At 52.7% G+C, this 23,040-nt stretch overlaps 1 protein-coding gene across 2 annotated transcripts; it reads right to left on the bottom strand.

The window, feature by feature from the left end:
- Positions 1–71: 71 nt before the first annotated feature.
- TMPRSS9 (transmembrane protease, serine 9) lies at positions 72–21,293 on the bottom strand. 2 transcript variants are annotated; one of them, XM_425880.8, is made up of 20 exons: positions 21,257–21,293; positions 11,710–11,855; positions 11,089–11,216; positions 10,693–10,760; positions 10,120–10,298; positions 9,393–9,434; positions 8,952–9,065; positions 7,910–8,081; positions 7,436–7,710; positions 7,174–7,310; positions 6,330–6,648; positions 5,504–5,675; positions 4,362–4,633; positions 3,558–3,694; positions 2,705–3,062; positions 2,508–2,624; positions 2,086–2,257; positions 1,538–1,803; positions 954–1,090; positions 72–502 (listed from the first exon to the last, which is right to left on the bottom strand). In XM_425880.8, exons 2-20 carry the CDS (start codon positions 11,825–11,827, stop codon positions 341–343), a joined length of 3,345 nt encoding a protein of 1,114 aa, XP_425880.5. In that variant the 5' UTR covers positions 11,828–11,855; positions 21,257–21,293; the 3' UTR covers positions 72–340. The 2 variants fall into 2 exon arrangements, with proteins under 2 accessions (XP_425880.5, XP_004948709.3); XM_004948652.5 differs by having other exon boundaries at positions 10,120–10,295.
- Positions 21,294–23,040: the final 1,747 nt, after the last annotated feature.

Genomic DNA, 23,040 nt, shown 5'->3' with positions numbered 1-23,040 from the left:
TCTGGCAGGTGTTTGTGTCACCCCTCCGGCTGGGAAAGCCAGCTGTTAATGCACAGGATGTTGGCCAGGGCTGAAGATGGGACAGGTCTCATTTATTTATAGGGGAAAAAAAAAAAAAAACAAGTCTAGAATTGCATCTTTCTAAGCAAAGCAGTTATCACATAACCCGGTGTCAGTGACTGCAGCGGGTCACACCGCACGAGCATCTGCTTCGGACTCGCAGACCGTCTTCAGCCCTTTGCAGCATCCAAGAAGTGTTCGGCAGCGCTGGTGGGGTCGGTGCGTCCCCTGGCGATTATTCCTCTCATTCATCGCCTTCCCTGAGTGGTGAAATTCAGCTTCAGAGCTTGAGGTTCTGCGCGATCCAGCCCTGCACCGCCGTGACTTTGGTGTAGACCCCAGGGAAGTGCGGCCTGGCGCAGCCGTAGCCCCAGCTTGTGATCCCTGCTAGAAACCACCGTCCGGAGGGCTCTTTACATGCCAGGGGCCCACCTGCATCACCCTGCAGAGAGAGGAAAAGGGTCCTGTACCAAGGCAGCGTGACAACCAAGCCAACCCAGCCCCCAGCCTGGAGATGACTGTGCTGTCTAGGATGCAGGAACATTTGCTGTCCTGTTGCCTGCCTCTGCTGGAGCCCAGAGGGCTGCTCAGCGATGCATGTGAGTGCACAGAGACTGGGACTCAGACCCAGAGCTGCAGCAGGGCTGTGAAATGGGCTTTGTGGTACCCTCACGGTGTCCTGTTTGGTGTTATCTGTGTGCATCCCTGAGCTGTCCCAGGCTGGAGGGACACAGCACAGCATGTGTGGGATGGGCTTGGAGGAGGTGATGGGAAGAGGAGGTGGTGGGATGGACAGCTGGGCTGGGGGGCAGGGCACGGCCCTCCTGAAGGACATGGGGACTTTGCATGAGTTTGCTCCATCCCACAACACCATTTGCTGCTCTCACACTCACTGAGCAACTGTCGACGGTACCCTGCGGGAAACCAGCACACACCATCCTGCTGCTGATCTGGACAGGATAGAACTTTTTGCAGTCCTGGTCTCCAATCACATTCACTGCTGCTTTTTGCAGGTGCTTTGTCATGAGGCCTGAGGAGGGAAGTATCGTGTTAGCTTGGTGCAGAGAACACAAGAAATACAAGCATGTGTAGGAGGGGGGTCTCTGTAGCTTTACTCATGTGCCAGAGGGAGAGACCTGCACTGGGAAGGTGACCCAGGCCTGGTTCCTCTCCAGCAGAGGAAGCACAGGAAGGTCCTTTTGGGCTATCATTTATCAAGCAGTGCAGCCAACCAGATAGAAATGGGATTGCAGGAGCATTGCTGGAGCAGCTGGAGGGATGGGGAGTGCCATGGCTGGCGTTAGAAAGCTTGGGAGGTGTAACCAGATGGATGGATACAGCCTGTGGGGGGCAGAGGTATCCCCTACAGTTATGTGGAATATTTGGGGCAGTGGGATGGGAAGTGTAGTGGGGCCTGCAGGGTGCGTGGCACTTAATGTGGCCATCGTGAGTGTGACGGAGCCCCTCCAGGCAGTACCTCCTTCCTTGGTGGAGCCCCAGCCTGTGATGAAGCACCTGGCTCCTTCCTGGAAGATGTGTGAGTTGTCTGGGAGACAGATGGGTTTGATGGTGCTGCTGAACCTGACGGGCGCGCTCAGCTCCAGCAGCGCCACGTCGTAGTCCAGGCTGTAGACGTTGTAAAAAGGGTGCTTGTAGATACGGAATATTTTCTCCATTTTGCCATCGTTGCCATTCAGGAAGGGCGTTCCCAGAAAGGCCACCCACATTTTGGGGTCACTGTAACTGCAGGAAAGACAGCAGAGCTGGCTGTTAGCATGGCTAGCAAGGAGTGCTGCTCCTGCGTCTGTGGGGCTGGGATGCACCACAGCCACACGCTGCGAGGCCACAGCCCGACTCCGTCACACTGCAGAGCACCCAGGCTTCGCTCTGCTCATTCCTCTCCATGCTCACCTGCAGGGGCACATCTCTATCAGGCAGCGTGTGCTTCCAGTGAGGCACAGCATACCAACCACAGGGAAGGGGAAGGGCAGGTGGGAGGGAGGCCGAGGGCCATCTCAGACTTACATATCAAAGCAGTGAGCTGCAGAAAGCAGCCACCTGTCGGCAATGAGGACAGCCCCACACTTGTGCTCCTTCTGCCGAAGCCAGAGACTGACTTGCCAGGGCCATTCTCCTCGAGCTGCAGAGCTCCCACCCACGATCTTGCTGAAGGCCAGAGCAGTGGTTAAGCCGCAGTCTGGGACAGAGGAAGAGGCACCGTGGTTTTAAATAACCACAAGCATAAGGGATATTCCTTCCCTATCCTCTGCAGTGCGACACAACTGGGAACTCATTACCACACGTGGGGATGTGTGACCCAGCTGTCACACAGCAGGGGGTGTGCAGCCCCAGTCATGGCGCTCAGATGGCAAGCTGTGGTGCTGTGCAGAGCTGGCGTGCCAGCTCCTCGTGGCAGACTGGGCAGGAGGCTGCAAAGCAGTGCTTACCACAATTGCTCTCATCAAAGCCATTGCTGCAGTCAACAACTCCGTCGCATTCGGGATTTTCTTTTCCAATACAGACGTTGCTGGAGCACCTGAAGGTGAGGCTGGTACAAGGCACCACTGGAAGACAACAACCCAACTCAGCGCCCTCTGTGCCAGGGCTGGAGGTCTCAATGAATTGGCCGTTACTGGACTTTTACCTGGGGCCTGGGTGGGCTTGGCAGGCTCAGTGGATTTCAGAGCTGTGGAGGTTTCGTGCACGGTGGTGGCAGCCTTCTCACTCGGGGTGGTTTCACTGATGGGACCTGTAGCTGTTGTGCTGGGACGGAGCGTGAGGATATCTGCAGTAGTTCTGGCGGTGGCTGAACTGGAAGGAGCGCCTGTGCTGGGACCGGGAAACTGCGAGATGGTATCCAGGATCCAGTCGTTGAGTTTGGTAATTCTGGAGTACACGCCAGGTTTCTTGGCCTGGGCACATCCAATTCCCCAGCTCACGATGCCAGCCAGATAAAACACGCCCGGGGTGACCTCGCAGGCCAAGGGCCCTCCTGAATCTCCCTGGGGAAGAAGCAAGGCCATGGCTGCTCAGCCCACGTCTCCAGCAGAGATGTGCACAGAACTGCTCCTCTGCCACACCACGAGCTAACCTCTCGTTCTCCTTCCAGCCCTGAGGGGCTCTGCTCCCATGCACTGTGTGCACGACATGACTGCCCAGAGGCTGAAACTGGTGCCAATGGCTCAACCTGGCTGCAAAGTGGTGTTTGTCAGGAATGCCAATGTCTGACAGCACCTTTCTGCAAGTGGAGGGGAGTCACATCCAGCTTCATCCAGGGTTGCTGGCAGCCCAGATGGGGCAGCAGGATGGAACTGCTTTAAGTCATGCTTAATTTGATGGACCTTGGTTTGCTTTTTTAAAGTTGAAGGAGAGCAGGCTGTGCTTTTAAGCTATGGTACACATGGGAAGCTCGGTGAGTATTTCCCAGTGCCGCGCTGAGGCTGTTGAGGTAGCACAGCAGCAAGCTGCAGAGGAGTGGAGAAATCCCAGGCTCTTACCTGGCATGAGTCTATCTTCCCCTCCAGGAAACCAGCGCAGATCATCCGCTCAGTGAGGGAGAAGTTGTAGAGGAAGTTGCAGGTCTTCTGATCTATGATGCCCACAGAGGCTTTCTGCAGGCTCTCAGACATGGTGACTGTGTGAAGACCATGGGATTAGTGCAGCAGAGGGAAGCAAGAGCTATGGCTGCTCTAGCACACACTACAGAAAAGCAAGCTCTGGTCCCAGACAGCAGCTGCATCCCGCGTGAACTGCCCTCCTATTGGAAGCCCTTGAAGCTCCGGCTCACCCCAGGGTGCAGTTTTGGGTTGGATAAAGGCCACTGGGCACAGGCAGCCATTTTCTGTTGTCTTGGCAGCTGGTGGGCTCCTTCCCAACTGGTAGAGAGACAGCAGAGCTTCTCTGCTAACACACATAGCCCCCACGGGCTTTCCCCCTGAATTGGGTTCCTTGCTCTTTCTCATTACTCAGAACATCATTTCGACTGAGCCTCATCAATGAGCACAGTGCATGAAGTGCTGCCAAGGCAGTGTCCCACTCTTGCTTAATACGGGAGAACCATTGAGGGGAGCCAGATGGGCTCTCCTGGCTCCTGCCAAGCTGCTATCTCCCTTACCTTGTTTGCTTGTGGCTCCCAAATAACTGCAGTTTAAGGTGTGCCCCGTTTCTTGCTTACTCCTGTTTCTATTTCGTCCTGACCTCCCCTACCCTGTATTCACATAGGGTCACACAGCCACACAGGCTTTGCTGCTGAATCTGTCTCTGTTCCAGAGCAAATCAACTGATAACACATCACTGCTTACCATTCCCTTCTTGGAGGTTTCCCCACCCAGAAATTATGCATTTCTTGCCAACAGGAAACTTCTGCACAGCGAGAGGGAGGCAGATGGGCTGGATGTATTTGTTGAAGACGAGGGGTCTTGCCAGCTCAAGTACAGCTACATCAAAGTCCAGAAGCATGGGGTTGAAGAGAGGATGCGGGATCACTCGTGTTACATTGACTTTCACTGCGCTCCCATCTGTTCCATTTAGTGATGTCGTTCCCATGTAGGCTTCAATCTCTTCCGGATTTGTCCTGTAAATGCACAGTCTGAATACATGTGCTTGCACACATACACCTATCCCGAATTCTGAGCTGGCAGGCCATTTAAATTGCAGGCAGCATTAAAGGGTTGGTGTTTGAAGCCTCGCTTTGCCAAAGGAAAGCCCAGAGCACACAGATGTGCCCCCAGAATTCTGCCTCCAGCAGTGGCACCTGTTGGATGTGTGCTGAAGAGCAGGAAAGTGTGTGGTAATCCTCCCCCAGCCCCAACATGTGTGACCTGAGGAGCACAGCAGCATGCAGATGGTGTTTACACCCAGAATCCCTGGATGGGTGGCTTCTATTAGTGTTTTTTCTAGTTGTTTTCTCATTTTTTAACCCCATGTGAACTTCAAACATTCATCACTTCATACGGTGAAAAGGTCCACTGTTTAACGATGCAGAGCTGCTTCTTGTTTCACTTTCTGTTTTCCTGCCCAGCTGTTTTAACACATGAGGTCCTCCTGGAACTCCCAGCTGATCTCCCCACCTTTTTTGCTTTCAGGATTTATTGTTGTTGGCAAACATTGTGCTCTTGCTACCCATGCTCTGTGCTAGGCCATCTATAGGTCACGTCAATGGACTGCATCATGAACTGCCCACCTTCTCTCTAAGAGCTGATTATAGAATCTCAGCATCACATAGGTTGGAAAAGACCTCTGAGACCTCCAGTCCAACAGTAGTGCCCACTGAGCCACGTCTCTCCGTACAACATCGGAACGTTTCTTGAGCACCTCCCAATACAATGGCCCACCCCCTCCCTGGGCAGCCCATTCCAGCACCCGACCACTCTCACTGTGTGTTTATTTCTTATGTTACAGCCAGTTTTTCCTATCTGTACCTGCACCAGCAGGCAGGACTCACTCGTTGAAGCAGTGTGCAGCTGACAGCAGCCAGCGGTCCCCAATGATCGTTGCCCCACAGAAATGCATCGAGTCTTCCTGCAGGCTGACCTGCCAGGGGATCTCCCCTCTGGAAGCATCGGTTCCTCCCACAATCTTGTTGGGTTTAGATAGGCCAGGTCGTCCTCCGCACTCTGAACGAAAGCCAAAACGTGACCTGTGAGTACTCCTAGCAGGAGAGAAGCGAGCAGAGGCTTTGGCTCTCTCTAAGCAGTAAGGCTGAGCTGAAGATGGGGACAGCTGCCCATGCCTGTTGACCATGGGATCCCTGGAAGCTCTATGTGGGCTTTCACCACACACACAGCTTGTTCTTAGCAAGTTCTCAGGCCTACGCCTTTCTCAAAGGCAGTGTGACCAGCAGCTCTGTGCCTGCTATTCTAGGTAAGAAGGTCAATCCTAAATTCAGAAATATAGCTTACATCTGTTTCTCCCTGCTGAGCTTCTCGGAGCTGACAAGTCACGCTTCCTTCCCAAAGGGCACCTAAGTGGGACGATGCGTGGCTGCTGCTGGGTTTGCAGCTACCAGTTTTGAACTTCTGGGAAGTTCCACGTGGCAAAGAGAAGCGAGTGATCAAAGAGTTACGCAGTGTCAGACAGTGCTGGGCACACAGCTGCCTGTTTGGTTGCACAGGTAAAGGAGCCCATGACACCCAGCTGTGCAGGCACTGAGTGCCATACAATGGTTGTGTGGGTCAGCTACCAGCTCAGTGGAAGGACAGACCTTGCACTCACACATGTGCCGGCTGCTCCTCTTCCTGAGCTCACACCCACCCCCTGGGTGTTCATACCTTGTGGTCTGGGTGCAGTTGCTGGTTTGCTGGCAGCCAGGGCTGGTGAAGAGGTGGGGATTGCTGTGCTGGTGGTGGTGCTGAGTTCTTCAGGGGTGACCACGTTACTGTTAGTACTGGGGTGTGTTAGTGGGACGGTACGTGTTATGGAGGTGGGAAAGGGAGAAATAGCATCTAAGATCCAGTCTCTCAGTTTGGTAACACGTGTGTAAACCCCTGGCCGCCTGGCTTCAGCACATCCTATTCCCCAGCTCACGATTCCTGCCAGGAAGAACTTGCCAGATGGTTCTTCACAAACCAGCGGCCCACCGGAGTCCCCCTGCAAGAGAAGCCCAGGTGGTGAAATCCATCTCCACGGATTTGCTTCAGCCCAGTTCAGCCCTTATGCCCTTGACGTGCCAGAAGAGCACAGGGACATCCTCCATAACATCTGGTTCAGTGAGCTGTTAAACCACCGCTCTTAAAGGCTAAGCCCAACCACCCCTGAAGAGCCAGATGCTGGGTGGACACTGCATGATACACAAACCAGGGTGGCCATGCTAACCTTTGCATGGTTTTTTTTTTAACTTGGTCCTATGGTGACTACAAGTCAGCAAGCAGAGGAAGGCGGTTAAACAGCTGAAGGATCCCCTTAACAGCAGTGCCCTGCTCCGAGCACTACAGAACATACTTTTTCCCTTTTGCAGTCCCTGACCCATGGCTGAATCCACCGCATGGCCCCAGAACTCGGTGCGGTGCTGCAAGCATGGTGCTGAATCCTGCTTCTGGAAGAGCTACTTGGTGCATAACAGCAAGGAGAAGCCTCATGCAGGGATGTGTGCCACCTTCCCAGGGCAACGCTCACCTGGCAGGAGTCAATTTTCCCCTCCAGGTAACCAGCACACAGCATCCTGTCTGTGAGGGCATGGCTGTAGAGGCTGGAGCACAGCGCCTGGTCCAGCAGCTTTACCGTTGCCTTCTGCAGGAACTCAGGTTTCACCACTAAATGGGAAAGATGCAGCCATGAGCTCCATGCAGGGAGCCCGGAGTGGGACCCTTTGTGACAGCCCACCCCATCTGCGTGCCCCCCCCGGTGCCTCCCTTTCCACCTGCCACGCTTTGCTTACAGAAATCCTCCTTGAGGTATCCCCAGCCAGAGATCAGGCACTTCTTGTTGGTAGGGAAGTGATGCCCAGCATGTGGCAGGCACACGGGCTGGATGTACTTAGTGAAGGTCACGGGTCTCTTCAGCTCCAGCACGGCCACGTCGTAGTCGGCCGTGTCGGTGTTGTAGGAGGGGTGAGGGATGATCCGGGCGATGCCCATTTTCACTGCACTGCTGTCTGCACCACTGATGGAGGTGGTCCCTGCGTACGCTGCCCACATGGCCGGGTCCTGGAACCTGGAAGAGGAACAGCTGGGACTGTGCAGCCCTGCAGCATTGCCCCACACCCAGGCAGTGCCAACTGCTGCGAGTCCTGCTGTCTGCTCTGGGACATGGGCTCCCTGCAGCGTGATGCTTGATGGAGCAGCATGGTGCAGTGGGGGCCTGGGCCAGAAGATACACCAGCGTTTGGGAAGCTAGCATGGCTAAGACTTACTCGGTAAAGCAGTGAGCAGCAGACACCAGCCACTTCTCCGTGAGGATTGCAGCACCACAGAAATGCTCGTTGTTCTCTCGCAGGCTGACCTGCCAGGGGAACTCCCCTCTGGATGCCTCTGTGCCTCCGACTATCCTGCTGGCAGTCTGCATGGCAGGGCGGCTCCCACAGTCTGTAAGAGATGAGAGAGCATCAGGATTGTGCCAACTGTGCCCTGGCAAAGCGCTCCCTGGGGCAGGTGGGAAAATCTGCTTGTGCACGTACCCAAAAACCAAAACATTTCTAGGGATGTCACAAGAGACCAGATTTTAACCTGCAGACCTGGAAAAGGGAACTGCAAAGCACTGACCCACCACAGGGTCCTCTCTGAAACTCCTACAAGCAGGAAAAACCCAGAGAGAAATATCTCTTCTAGCTTCAAAAGCTCAGCCACTGCTGAGCTGCTTCCAGCAGTCCATGGCTATGCAGAGATGATTGCCTAGCACACTGTAGACCAGGAAGGTGTGGGCTGGTTGCTAGACCTGCAACATCCACAGGTCATCCTGGGCATGCACAGGGGAATGGTAGCACTGCAGGGGGGATGGGAGAGGCTCCCTATCTCCAGCAGTGGCTGTGGGAGATGCCTGCAGAATGCACTCTGCCTACCCTTGTCCTTTCAGGCAAGGAAGTGTGTACCACACCAGGTGTCAGGTGAGCTCCTGAAGGCCCAAAGGTAGCTCAGCTCCACGCTGCCAGGTGTGTGGAGATAGGGCTGGGCATGCCCTTGTGGCTTAGGCTTCCTGGGGTGCTGCCACTGAATGGCTGCAGTTTGGGCTCATTGGATTCACTGGCCCATGGGAATAGGACATTCTACCCCAGCATTGTCATGTCCCTTTGCTGTTGGTAACAGGACCAGCACATTTCTAGGGTGCAACCTCTCGATGCAGACGACTTGTCTGAGAAAATGTGCTGTCTTTGTAACCTACTGCCCAGAAGTCTACTGGTAGAATCTGCAGTGGTGGGTTGGGGCCCATCCCCACCCGTCCTGCTGCAGTTCACTCACCGCAGCCCTTTTCATCAGAGGCGTCGGCGCAGTCCTTCTGGCCGTCACATTCAGGGTTTTCTTTCCACACGCACTGCGTGTTGTGGCACATGAACATGTCACCAGGGCAGCTCCCTGGGGACAACAAGGCTCGGGTCACTCGTGTCTTCTGCAGACCTCCCAGCAGCTGCCCCCCGATCCCTCCAGGGGTAACCACCATGCTCAGCCAGCAGTGCCCATGTCCCCACGTGATGGAAACAGCAGCTGAGCTGCAGGTCTTGCCGAACTTCCATGGGGAGCACAGCCCTGGATCACCAGGTGGTGAATAAAATGGGGCTCAAACACATTTTGTGTCTGCAGGCAGAGCGCCAGAGAGGAGGAGGCTGGAGGGGAACTGGGACACATCGCTGCACTGGGAGTGCTCAGAAAGGCACACAGCTCTCCCTGCTGCCTGGCTCTTACCTGACTTCAGTCCTGGTCTGTATGGAGAAACATCACTGGGAGCTGTAACAACAGAATGGAAGAAATGGGGCTCAGCGAGGACGTCCCAGGTGGGGGGCACAGGAGCTGCGTGCTCTTATTACTGCAGCTCCCAGGCAGTGCTGGCAGAGGCTCTGCTTCACCTCCAGCCATCACTTTCCCCATCCCATAGTCTGCAGGAGCCCTGCAGTGAGCCCCTAGCCCCATTCACCTCCTGCAGCCCTTCTCCACTCTGCTCCACCATGGGCACGGGGCACGGGGAGGAAGCAGCTCTCTACAGCCCTGCAGGGTTTTGGGGTGATGGCAGCTGTAGGGAACAGCTCCAGCAGCTGTAGCAGCAAGCTGCATCCCAGGAACAGCTTTCAAGGTGCAAGCTGGTAAGAGCTGTTCCATTTGGGCTGCTCCCATCACTGCAGTGAATGCAGAGGGGGCTGCAAAGAAGCCCACAACTTCACGTTTCTGAGGCACATTTCTTTTCAAAGGCCCACGATCACACATAACTCTGCAGTTAGCAAAGGAGAATTTCTAGTCAGGTGGTTTCAGGGAATAATTTACATTGCTGCTGGGCACGAAGCCTCCACTGGGTGTCCAACCCTGAACCAGTATGGCTGTTTGAGACCCTGCCTGGTGGTCTTAATGGTGTGAGCAGCGCTGCTAGCAGCCCGGGCTGCCTTGCTCTGCCTGCCCAATGGTTACAGGAGGAGCACACCTGTAAGAGAAGCTGAGGATATCGTCCCGAAGGCGGCCAGGGAGAGGCCTTGCTCCTGCAGTGCGGCCGCGAGCCCATGTCGGAGTGCCTCCTCCTCCGTGGCAGAGCTGAGGGGCTGGGAGTCCTGTGGAGCGAAGCGGAGGCGGAAGCGGACAATGACACTCGAGTTCCCACTCCTGCTGGAAGACAGAATTCCTGAGCACGTTTGGCTCCATCAGCGGTAGGAGGGACATCTTCTTAGGCTTCCTGCCTACGGGGAGCTTGAGGGAAACAAAACTAACTCTTCATTTCAGGCTCGGGGGCCCCTGAAGGTTTGCTCTGGATCAAAACAGTCATTTGCATTTTCTTCTTTGCCCCAAAGTTCAGCTTGGGTTGAACAAGCCGTTTCCCTCTGCTTTTCTGACTACATTCCCAAATTAAAGAAGGCAAAGCATCGATGCAATCCCTCCTCCCCTCCAAAAAATTCCAGCCTTGACTTAAAAGCTGTTTCTCTCTTCACCAGTTTTGAAGAAGAGCACAGCTGTGTGTTCACCTTCATAGCAGAGCTCATCAGAACACCCTGAGAACGCTCACCTGTAGCCCAGGATGGTGCAACCAGTGCAGCTCCAGTCCAGCTGGGAGTCCTGGAAACTGGACAGAAACTGCAAAGCAAAGAAGGATGGTCACACTCTCACCGGGCAGAAAACCCCAGGAAGGTGGGGCTGGTTGGTGCCCAACTGGAGCATCTTGTCATTCTCTGCAGGCTGCAGGAGCACCTCCAGCTCATCTCAGCATGTGTCACCCTGCTCCCACCCGGACGATTAAGAGATGTTTGTGTTCCTCCCACTCTTGGCTTTTTCTCCATATTCTGCTAAGCTGAGCCTCAGGGAACCACTGCAGGCTTTCCTCAGCAGGAATAGGGCCCAGGACACCCAGCAGCCCCTGCCCTGAGCGTGGGGTGCAGAGCACGGCCAGCCCAGCTCAACTCACCAGCCTCTCGAGGGCGGGCGTCAGCACCCGGTAATAGTCTGAGTTCTCTGCCTGCAAGCTGCTGTTGAACGTGATCCCTCGCAGCTCCACTGTGTGCTCAAAGCTGGTCTCTGCTGCAGGATGACAGGCTGCCAGAGAGGGAAGGTGTCTGTGAGAGGCATAAATGGCTCACGGAGGTCTGTGCTGCGGCTGGGCTCAGCTCTCCTCTGCTTTGGAACGTGGGTTACCTCGTGCCATTAAGGCCTCCCTAGTTTCAGTAGCTTATCTGTCCCTGCAGTGCCTTGGAAGGTGCCATGTGGCCATGCAGGGTAACCCGCACATGTACAAGAGGAGAAATCTGAACTTATGGTCAATTTGAACATTAAAACTGTAGATTTTTATCAAGCCTTAAACAACAGTTCCCAAATAGATGGGTACAGCCTTGCAGGGCGATCCCTGGCTGGCCCCATCCTTGCAGGAACAGACTGGGAAAGGTGTGCTCATTATCAAAGCAGCTCAGAAAGTGGCACCATGCAGCAGAAACGCATAAAAATGAGGGTTTCTGGTATGGGAACTGTTGCTGTGAGCTGTGCAGACCATTATTCTTTTGGAGCAGATGGACATGCCTGGCTATGCACTCACCCAGCAGGATCCCCAGGTAGAGGGCTGTCACACCGCCCACTACAGTGGCAGTGATGGTCACCTTCCAGCAGCTGGCCCTCGGTCCCCTTCTGCCCAGCACTGGCTTTATTTGGTCCATGCCTTCTGAGCAGCTCTGAGGATGACCTCTGCAATTAAAGAGGAAGAAAACGACATGTTTGGCATGCTAACTCACTCTAACATGAGTTAGCAGCTGAGGTTACCCATGGAGCTCCCACCAGAACAGTAGCACAGGAGGTAAAGGGACTGGACATGCTGCATCCCAGCCATGCCTCAGGCTGCAATCAGGCTTTTCTTCAGCAGACAGTCCCCAGCCCTGATACAGCAGCAGGATTTCAGGGTCCTAGCTCCTATGATGCCACGATGACTGGGGATGCCAGCTCACAGCAAGAGATATGCCTGAAAGCAGCAGCCATACAAATTTCTCACAATGCCATCAGAATGCAGTGCAGTTGCCATATTCATGCAGGGATAACTGACAGCCCTGGATCCAGGGCTCCATTCCTCCCCTCTGCTCTCTGCCCTGCTGGGAAAGGTATTAGCTCCACAGGTAGTTTGGAGAGTGTGTGTATCCCAGTCCTGAAACCCCATAGCTGCTAACTCTGCAGAGGCATTCTTATTATCAACACTGAAACACCCAGAACTCTTCTAAGTATCGTAACAGCAAAGCAAGCTCAGCTCACCTTTACTGAATGATGTGCTCTTGCTAGAAGTACAGTCTCAAATTCTCAGCACTGAGTTTGAGCTCTGATTTCCTGGATTGCAGTGAATCCATAAACAACAGGACAAAGCCCTGCAGAATCATGCCTCTCCACTGGCCCAAGAATGAGCAATTGGGAGTGCAGGGGAAAACGTACATCAAATGCTTGGGTTGCAGGTCTGCAAGGAGAGCTCGGGCTGACTGATAGCATCACAAGGGAGCTGCATAGGGAGGTGGTCTGGCCAAGCCTGTGGCTGCTTTATTCTTCCTGGGTGGAGGCTGACTTTGCTCTTCTAGCTGTTCTGAGGCATGTGACTGCCCCGGCACCTGCACCATCAGCTTTTGCTCTTGGGACCTTCCAGCAGTGTTGGAGGTCACAAACAGTGGTCTGCCTTGCAATGCAGGGAGCTGTATCCTGCCAGCAGGTGTGGGACATACAGCCACCTGTGAGAAACATTCCTCTGTTTGGGAAGTGGTGAGAGAGAAGTGCCAGGGAATGGCCCTGGGAAAGGCTGAGGACTGTCAGTTCTGTCCTCCTGGGGCAGCAGTTTGTCCCAGTTGAGCCCAGCCCAGCCCTCCCTGATGGAACACAATAAAGGAACCGCCTATAGATACTGGGAATCTTGGAGCACATTCGGGTGGGAAGGAGATGTTGCTGCATGTCCCTGGAGGTGTCTTCGTTGCTTTTATGCAGCTTGCTGACAAGAGCAGAGAGAAACAGGTAAATGCAATGCCAAGAGCACTGGAGGATTCACAGAAGTGGGAAGTGCTGCGCAGGGCAGCATAGAAGTGGGATGTGGGAGGTCTGGCCTACACAGATGCATTTGGAAGGAAAGGGAAACTGGGGAAGAGTCCAAAACTCAATGAAATATTCAGCGAAATACCTGCTGCCGTAAATGAACACAGCCAAGGGTAAGAATGATGGGCAGCGATGGAGAAATGTCTGCCTGCATTTCGTTCCTGGTTGGCAACAGGGAAACCTGCTAAGCTGTTAGGGAAGAGGTGGAGGATAGGATGTTTTTGGTGGAGACTCACCTTCCTCAGGCAGGGAGCTGCTGCCCTGCTGTAGGGCAATCCCCAGCACTGGGATCCCACACGTTTACAAGAAAAGCTCGAGAAGCCTCAAGATTAATATTATTTTCTGGTTTTTTTTTGAGAAAGGGAGGCAAAGTCAGGTCCCTGACGTGGCTCAGAGCTTTCTCCATCCCACTCTCTGCTTCTCTTTGGGCCAGTTATGTGTTAATTACCTTTACTTATTCCTCACATCTGGATTAATTGCAATTTCCTTGCATTCTTTTCGCATGGGTTCATATCTTGTTCCTTGGGTGGTACTGAATGGCATGAGTTTATATCTTGCTTCTTGGGTGATAATGATGGCTATAAACCAGAACACATCCCCCCCCTACCTACTGCTCCCCTCACTGCTGGAATTCTCTCCACCTCTTCTGACTGTCTCCACCCACTGGCTACTGACCACCATCTCCCCTTGGTCAAGAACTACTGATACCTGCCAGGAACTGATAATCACACCCATCATGACCCATACCCATGACCATACCAACCATCATGACCCCACTATGAATGAACAATATTCCCCTCTCCTCTCACGCCTAGCCTGGACACAAATATCCACCCCCATCCTCTCATCACACCATCACCTCGGTACTATCATCACCCTGTCCCATTCATTAGAGCCCATCATGCTATGGTTACTGTCACCCCTTTGCTGCCTGCTGTTAGATTTGTACTCACTGCACTTGTTACCATATGTCATGATCTGCTGGTTGCTGATCGTCCCTAGTACAGTGGTATCAACAACCATCTGCTCCAAAGAGAAATGAGAGGGACCTTCCTGCATCTCTCACCTGCCCAGCAAGCAGAGGCTGTTACAGGGGGATATGGCACCGAGGCTGATGGTCAGTCACACTTATCCTCATAGTGAGAGCTACAAGTGTGCATTAACTCATAAATAACTGCTGTTTGTCCATTCCTGTTGTATAATGCCCTTGCAGAGTGACCAAGGGAGGAAGAGTTTCAAAACCGGTGGAGAAAGAGATTGTACCTATCTCAATAGCCTTCCTGTGGACTTCTTCTTGTCATGATGAAGAGCCTCAGAGCAGCTCTCTAAAGCCAGCAGGGTGCATGTTTCTTTTACTTACATCAGTCAACGTCAATGCTGTTCATGCACTGAAGGTACTCAGTGTAAGGCTGTCCAAATGTGATCACAGAACTGCCAAACAGAGGGCAGTTACCCCCTTCTGTACTCAGCACTCAGCCTACAGTTGGTCATTAGCAACCAGCATTGAATGAATCAGCCTGGGCTATCTTTCCTTCCCCACAGAGAGGAAGAAGACACACATCCCTTCCCTGCAGACTGGCACATGAAGTCTAGGACAGTTTGGGTTGAGAAGTACCATGAAGTACATGGAAGTCTTGGAAATACATGGAACCCTGGTCTTCCCACCCAAAGTTTGTTGGCTTCGGAGCGGTTCTTTTGGTGGCAGTGGTTTGTTCTGTTCTGTTTTGTCTTTTAAGGACACAACCTCCGGCTTCTGGTAAATGCCAGATGCACAGAAAGGCTTCTTAAGGCAAATTCTGACAACTTCAAGGACTTTTCCCTCCTCGCTCCCACATTCTGGCATGCAAAGGAAGGCTCACCCAGCTCAGCATGAGCCATTCCCTACTGGTCCAGAAGATGCTGCACATGGTCCAGCCTGAGTACTACAACAGCAGACATTACTGCTGCTATGAATCAGGCTGAGACCAGGAAGCTGCTAAGGAACAGCCTTTTCTAATGTAAATCTATCTCGAAATGAAAGAAAAAAAGGGGGAAGGCAGGCAGGACACAGGGAGCAGCAGAACTGTTTCTGAAGCGCTTTTCAGTGTTTTCCAAGAGGCATCAGCGGCTCTTTAAACTGAAGCTTCCAGATAAGAGATTTTAAAAGGCCACTTCTTTGTGAGGCAAGAGACAGAGAAAGGGGAGAGGAAGGGAGTCAATCCAAGATGCCTCTTTTTTTTTTTTTTTTTTTTTTTTTTCTAACAGACCTCCAAATATTCTTTTTCAGCTGTAACAGAGCCTGGCAGAGATAGGTGCTTTGGGCCCCTGTGTTTCGCTAACAATATCTCTGTTTGACAATTCAGCTCTTGCTAAGAGGAGACAGGTAAGAGACATTTTTTCCAGTGGTCCCTGTGACCTAAATGCATACAGATGAGCAGTCCCTTCCCCGCTCCTTCAATAGGCTTTGGAGTCACTGCCTGCCTTGCAGCATGCTGAATGTGGAAGCTCAAAAACACAATCCAGATATGCTGACCAGAGCAAGAGGTCACCAGTGGCCTTCAAAGGTAGGGCAGTGGCATCAGAGATGCTTAGCAGAACAATAAAAATGTGTCTTCTTTGCTCTCCCTTTTAGCACAAGGCAAGCTTATTGTCTTCTCATCAAGCGGTGTGAGTTAGAAGATAACTACTGGTGAAGTGAAAACGTGAAGAATTGTATGCCGCTCCTTCCTTCCTACCTGCAGCCTTGGACTCCATATGGGCTCTGTGAATGGCCATGCAGCTCCTGGAGGATGGAAGCTGAACATCACAGAACAGTGGGCGGAGCGCCAGCGGGTGATGAGGGACCGGAGCCGTCTGGGTGCAGCTTTTCCCGGCACAGCCCCCCTGGTGATGCTCCGTGTGTGCTAACTCAGCAAGAACGAATCTCCCCAAACCCACCCCTCTTCACCCTAGGGTGTGATGCTGGATATATTCTACTCCTTGGGCAGTGATCAGTTGAGTAGAATTAGGTGTGCAGCCAATGAGACCACACGTCCACTTTGGCCCTGTGGTTTGGAACCATGCAGTCAGCTAGGTTGGAAAAGACCTCAAAGTTCATTAATTCCAACCATCAACCTGAGCTACCAAGCCTCATCATTAAAACCACATCCCTCATTGCCATATCCACATGCCCACATTTCCTCCACCACCTCCCTGGGCAGCCCAGTCCGTTCCAGTGCTTGACGTTAGCATAGGAACAGCAGCATCACCCACACGTATATGGCCTGGGGGAATGATAATCAACAGGTTGGTTTGTTTTGGCACATGAGTTCTCCATCTGTATTTCTGCCTTTCGTGGATCAGTCCATAGCTATCAAGGTAGGGCTGCAGGCATTCTAGTACTCACGCTCCCTAAGAGAATTAATTGTCTGTGGCAATTAAAGCCAGATGTTACTGAGCTCTCCCAAATTAACTGTTGGCAGAAGTTCTCACAGTACATCTTAGTGGGATGGAGAAAATCTCAGAAAAAGACTACACGAGATGTGTGACACCACGGCATCTGCCTTCCCACCTGACTGCTCCAATGCTGTGCTCACCTGCGTGTCAGTGTCCTTCTGTGTTGTGCCCGCTCGAGAAACCACGGACACACAGAGCTGTGTGAGGACTCCAGTGCACCTCCATCACCTCTGATGATGGGGAAGAGATGGTTTGAAAGCTAAAGGAAGGCTGAGGTGGTGTGTTTGAAGATGATGTGCTGAACTGCAGCACCACTGTGCCATTCCCTTGCTCTCACATGGTTTTCTGAGATAAAGAAAAAGCCCAGTGCTGGCCAGCAAGAGGGATGTTCAGAGGAAGGTTCAGCTTGTCAGTTTGTCCCTTGTCTGAAACTACACTTCAGAAGAAGCTACGGCTGAATCAGAAGGGACACAAGGGCAGGAATCAGCATCAGCAGTTCTCCCAGGGGTCTCCGGGGGCTTTAGAATCCCCCTGGTTCAAAATGACCATACTGTAGAAAGTCAGTGTTTCTCTTGTGTATGGTGTCCTTCTTTATTCAATGTCTCTCTGCTGTTGTAATAATTATTCCATATCTCTGTGCTGAATCTTTGTATGATTTGGTTATTCCTGATGGAAGGCTTATGGGGAGGGAAGCAGTGCAGTGGGGCTCCTGTAGGCCATTCCTTATCTGAAAGTGGGGCTGGCACAGCACATGAGGAAAGACATTGAGCTAAAGAACAGATATGTCAAAAATCTCTTTGTCCAAAGAGAAGGAAAAGTTGCTGATTGTTTCTCTGACATCTGAACTTATTATTATTAATTATCATGGGCTTATTTTTTCCCCTCAAGGTTTAACTTATGCTTTTGGTAGAGTATTTTTCCAATAAATAGGAAAGCACTAATGAACAAAGGTGAGGTGGAATCTCACAGTACATTCAGTTCCAGTAACCAAATTCCCTATCAACAATTTAGGCCAGAAGAGATAAAAAGATGAGACGATGATGACTTGCAAGCAGAAGGTCCATACTGTAAGAGCATAGTAGAGGGTGGACATTTCTCACTGCCACGAGATAAGGAACATCTATAAATACATGAAGGAGAGGAGCTATGCTGTTCAACAACATCACTGCATAAGAACAGATCAGCAACACGCAAATCTTGTTGCTGAGGGGCAGAGGAGCATTAACTCTCAGAGGATTGTGAGTTTGTGGTGGGAATGCTGAGAAGAAAATGCACATTTGTGGACTTTTATCAGAATACACACTGTGAGCGGTTAGACAGAATTCCTTCTCAGGTCAAACTCACCAACACCAGCTCTTGCAAATGTGAAAGCCCCCGAGGTGGAAACGTGATGCTGACCTTCCATTGTGCTGATGGCTATCTCTGCCGCAGGGACTGATACCTCTTTGGTCGCTCCTGCTGCCTTTCACCCACCTCCTCAGGTCTTTCCTCCTGTCTTCCCAGTCCTCTCCAGCTCTACATTTAGTCTCCCCCCTTCAAAACAGGAATGCTCCCTCACGTATCTCACACTGCTTTGCCAAGGCTCCCTCCTGCACCCCATCTTTCTCTGTTGCTGTCTACCCGAGAGCATCCCTGAGCAGCATCACGAGGGGAGCCAGGGCTCTCACCTTGAAAAGGAGGAAGGAAGAAGCAGAGGGAAGGAACAGCGCTATATGTGTCTTCAGCAGTCAATTTAATTCAGTCTGCAGCAGATAATGAATGCTAGACAACCCTTATCATAGAATCGTAGAGCCACCAAGGTTGGAAAAGACCTCCGAGATCATCCAGTCCAGCCGTCCACCAACATATCCTCACTAACTCACGTCCCTCAGTGCCACATCTGCACGTTCCTTGAACACCTCCAGGGATGGTGACTCCACCACTCCAGGGCAGCCCATTCCAGCACCTGACCACTCTTCTGAAGAAGAACCTTTTCCTCATATCCAACCTGATGTCCCTGGATGGCAAGGTCACAGAGTAGCCTGAGATCTCAGCACAGCAATACTGAACACTGCTAAAAGAGATCTCAGGTTGTCACACTGCCTCGTGGTCTAAGGCCATGCCTCCCAGACAGAGCCTTTGTGAGACGATGGTATGAGAAATATGTGACATGACTGGGGGACGACAAGCTCTGCAACAAATCCACCTGCAGCCTTGGGAAGGAGTGAGCGTTTGGTGAAAGGTGAGTGAAGGACCAATGATTTATCACCGTGGTAAGACTTGTGGCATTTTGTTGTGGAAGCAGAACCATCTCTCTTTGAAGGAGAAAGCATAAAAGGGAAAATCAAACTGCAGTGTGCCCCACTGGGTGAGTTCAGTGTTCCAAACCGCTGCTACCAAAAGAACAAATCACATCTGTGCCAGCAAACCATGAGCTGGAGCAGAGGAGAGGAGACAGCAGGTAGAACACAGAGAAACAACAGAGCTGCTTGGTGGCACTCCAGATCAAGAAGTACTTAATAAGCAAAGACAGAACGTCCACATGTTGTGGACACAGCCAAGCTGGCTCTGGCAGACCCAGCCTTTGTGTTTCATGTGGCACAAGCATATCCTGCCACCAAAGCAGTTTTCTGAACCAACTACCTGTTGTGCTTCAGCCTTTTGCTTTACCCCTCCTCCAACTTCTGCAACCAGCACATGCAGAGCTGGATATGTCCCCCCATCTCCATGGGCTCTCCTTCAGGGGGCTGCACTGCAGCTGGGAGTCCAGCCCTGCCTCCTGCCAGATGAAATGCCCTCCACCCCCCGGGAGGCTGCAAGACCTGAGCTGAGAACACCTCTTTTCTCCTCATGTAAATCAGAAAAATGCCCCCAGTGCTGCCTGCTTGCGGACTGTGAGCATCCTTGTGAGCATCCTGCATGCTAACAAACCTCTGGGTGCATCGGTTCCTAGGATTCAAAGCAGGATTAGTAATGCTCCTGCATGCTGCTTCCTTGCAGCATCCTTTTGGAGGTGCGTCTGGTTCAGCCACTCTCAGCAAACGCAGTGACACTGTGCGGGCCTTGTTTATTGTCCCTTTTGGACTTCAAATGTCTCTCAATTTACAAGTAAGAAGATCCTCTTCCTGCCTGCCAGCTCTGCAGCTCCGCTCATGACAGGCCGAGCAGCGCAGCGCTCCCATTATCCTGCTAACAAAGACTCTAACAGCATTTCCACTGCAGAGACGTTCAGCCCTGAGCTCCCCCCATGGTCAGAGAGTATGGGGCAGATCTGGACCTTCAGTCTCTTTCTGAACTTCCAGCTATGTGTCAGAGGGTGAAATAAAGGCTGCCTTCCTGTGACCACACGGCGCAGATAGTAAATACTAAATTTGCACTGGGAGTATCCAGTAAGCAAGGAAGTTCCATTTTTGTCCAGCTGCTTTTCACAACAGGAGCACTATATAATGTGATACTTCTCAGCTGATGAATGGGCAAGCAAAGCTCACCGGTGCTTCCTTCAGCCGCAGCCATCCGAAATGCACTGCCCCACACTGACTGCAAGAGGCAAGAGGAGCAGCTCTCTGCTGCACCAGTGGAGACACCACCTTGGAGGACCTTGGAGGACCTCTGGCAAAAAGGTGTCCAACCCGCAGAGATTCAGTGCTGAGCACATTTCCACTGAGAGTTTTGTTCCTTCGGATGGGATCAGACAGACCGACCCTCCTCCACAATCACAGTTCCACTTTCGCAGCGCTCCCAGCCTCAACAAGTGCCACTTCAGAGTCAAATGGGACAAAAAATAGCACATAATAAGGAAAACTATTGGGACAGCAGTGGCTACATAGGAAGCAGTGAAGTTATTTGCATCTCTGGCTCTTAATAGAAGGTTTGACATACAGAAAGAAGTGGCACCAGCTCCGCCTGAGCCCGGTGCTGGGCAGCAGCACCATCACAGCTGGGCAGGAGTACCAGGACAGGGCAGCACCAGGGCTGGAGAAGAGTATCAAAGCCAGGCAGCAGTACCAGAACCAGGCACTACCATGACTGGGTAGTACCAGAACCAGGCAGTGCCAGAACTGGTCAGTACCAGAACCAAGCAGGACCAAGGTTGGTGCAGCAGCACCAGAACCAGGCAGAACCAGGACCTGGCAGCAGCCAGGACCAGGCAGTACCAGAACCAGCCAACACCAGAACCAGGCAGTACCAGGACTAGGCAGCAACACCAGGACAAGACAGTACCAGCGTCAGGCAATACCAGAACTGGACAGCACCAGAATTGGGCAGCACTAGGGCTTGGCAGGAGTACCAAGGCCAGGCAGAAATACCAGAACCGGGCAGCACCAGGGTTAGGCAGCACAAGGTTTGGGCAGAACCAGGACTGGGCAGCAGCACCAGGACCGAGCAGCATCAGAACCAGGCAGCAGTACAAGGACCGGGCAGCAGCACCAGGACTGGGCAGAACCAGAACCAGGCAGCCATACCAGGACTGGACAGTACCAGCACCGGGCAGCACCAGAACGGGGCAGCAGCACCAGGACCGGGCAGCAGCACCAGGACCGGGCAGCAGCACCAGGACCGGGCAGCGCTGCGCCTCGAGGGGGGATGATGGTGTCCGCGAGGGAAGGCAGAGCGCCGCTCGGACGGCACGAACTCACCTGCGGTGCTGCTCCGACCGCCGCCGCCGCGTTTGCCGGGGCCGTGCCCGCCGGTCGGGGCGGTGCCGGGGGCGGACCCGCTTCCTGCCCGGCTCCGGCCTGAGGCACAAATTCTTCTCCTGTTTGGAAATTCGAGAGGGGCCATCCGAGCTCTGAGCCCGCGGCGTGGTTTCTGTGCTGCGCTCTGCGGCTCTCTTCGTTTCGGCAGCGTTTCAGCAGAAGGACGGAGGGAAAAGCGGTGCCCGAAGGGCTGAGCTCGTCCCGGACACCAGCACTGGTCGGCCGGGTTCGGTGACACCGCGCGGGCGCTGAACGGCACTGTCCGACGCGCAGAAAGCACCGCAGGGCGCTCCCGTCCCAAACCCGCTCCGTCTCTCTTCTCTGCCGTACGTGAAAGGATTTTGAAGATGAGTCCTCTCATTCTGATCCCTGGGAAAGCTGATGGCATGGGGAGAAATACAGTTGGGTTCAGTGGTTGCCTGCACTGGGTCTGTTGCTTTGGTAAGGCTCTGACCAGGCTGCCCAGAGAGGCTGTGGATGCCCCATCCATCCCTGGAGGTGTTCAAGGCCAGGTTGGATGGGCCCTGGGCAGCCTGGGCTGGTATTAAGTGTGGAGGTTGGTGGCCCTGCCTGCAGAAGGGGGGTTGGAGCTTCGTGATCCTTGAGGTCCCTTCCAACCCAAGCTATTCTATGATTCTATGATAACAACTGAAAAGCAGAAGGGAGACAGAAAACAGCCTGGGTGGCAGTGGGGTATAAAATATAAACTCGGGTTTGTCTTTTAGTTACAGCTGCGGTGTAGCTGAGGATCGGGGCTGTTCCTGCACACACACACAGTGCAATTCATCAGGGCCCAAGGCAGGCCAGGAACCCCCACTTACGTGCACAGAGAAAATGCAGTGGTGCAAGACAACAAATCTGTTTGCAACTGGGCAGTGGAGTGAAGGTCCTCACGTGGTTGTGCAGGAGCTCTGCAGGGGGGAGTTTCAGAGCGCCCGGAGGACAGCCTACAGGCAGGCAGCATCTCTGTGCAAACCGGTTCCTGTGCTTCAATCAGTTGAGTATCACCTGCTGGAGAATGCAGCCCTTCCTTCCAAAGACCCCCGAGGTGGTTCTTGCTGAAAATTGAGCAAGGCACGTGAACAGTTGGCAGAAACTGCCTGCAGGTGAAGAAATAGTCCCATAGGGCAGATCCTTGGTGCATACTTATGTATGCAACAGAGCAGTGTAAACATTAAAGCCACACAAGTTTTTCATTCTTCTCTCTGGCTGGAGGGGCTCTGGGCAGCTGAAGGAGCTGTAATGGCTCTGCTCAGTGCAGGGAGTGGGACCAGATGGCCTTTAAGGGTCCCTTTGAACTCAAACCTATAATTCTATGAATAATTCTATTATAACATGCAGATGTAAATTGAAAACTGGAATACTAATTCAACTAATACAGGATGTGCTACAAAACAAATGTGGCTTTTTCTTTGCTTAAAAGCACTGATAAGAATAGAGACGACACTACTAGTTTCATGTTTGCAGGGGTTTCTGTGTTCCAGGAATGGGTTGGGTAAGGTTATGGGTGATGCTATGTGGTTCTTTCTCCCAGAAAGCGCTGTGTCTTCCAGGCCCCTTGGATGAGTGTTGAGTCCCAGCTGAATCTTAATGCTTACTCCTCTTTATTTAACACAAAACAGCCCTTCTGGTATTCAGCTGCCTTTCTCAGAACAGATACAGCTGTTTCTTCACTCCCTGGTGAGAGCTCCCAACACACACAAATCCATGGGCCCTGACAGGAT

This window comes from Gallus gallus, chromosome 28 (assembly GCF_016699485.2).
Source record: "Gallus gallus isolate bGalGal1 chromosome 28, bGalGal1.mat.broiler.GRCg7b, whole genome shotgun sequence".
Taxonomy (NCBI): domain Eukaryota; kingdom Metazoa; phylum Chordata; class Aves; order Galliformes; family Phasianidae; genus Gallus; species Gallus gallus.
This window is presented reverse-complemented; position numbering and strand designations above follow the sequence as displayed.

Coding starts and splice junctions, on each gene's coding strand:
- TMPRSS9 (XM_425880.8), bottom strand. CDS start 11,827: ATGGACCAAATAAAGCCAGTGCTGGGCAGAAGGGGACCGAGGGCCAGC. Junction 2,625..2,704: donor CAAGCCCACCCAGGCCCCAG/GTAAAAGTCCAG, acceptor GTTGTCTTCCAG/TGGTGCCTTGTACCAGCCTC. Junction 503..953: donor GTACCGTCGACAGTTGCTCA/GTGAGTGTGAGA, acceptor CTCTCTCTGCAG/GGTGATGCAGGTGGGCCCCT.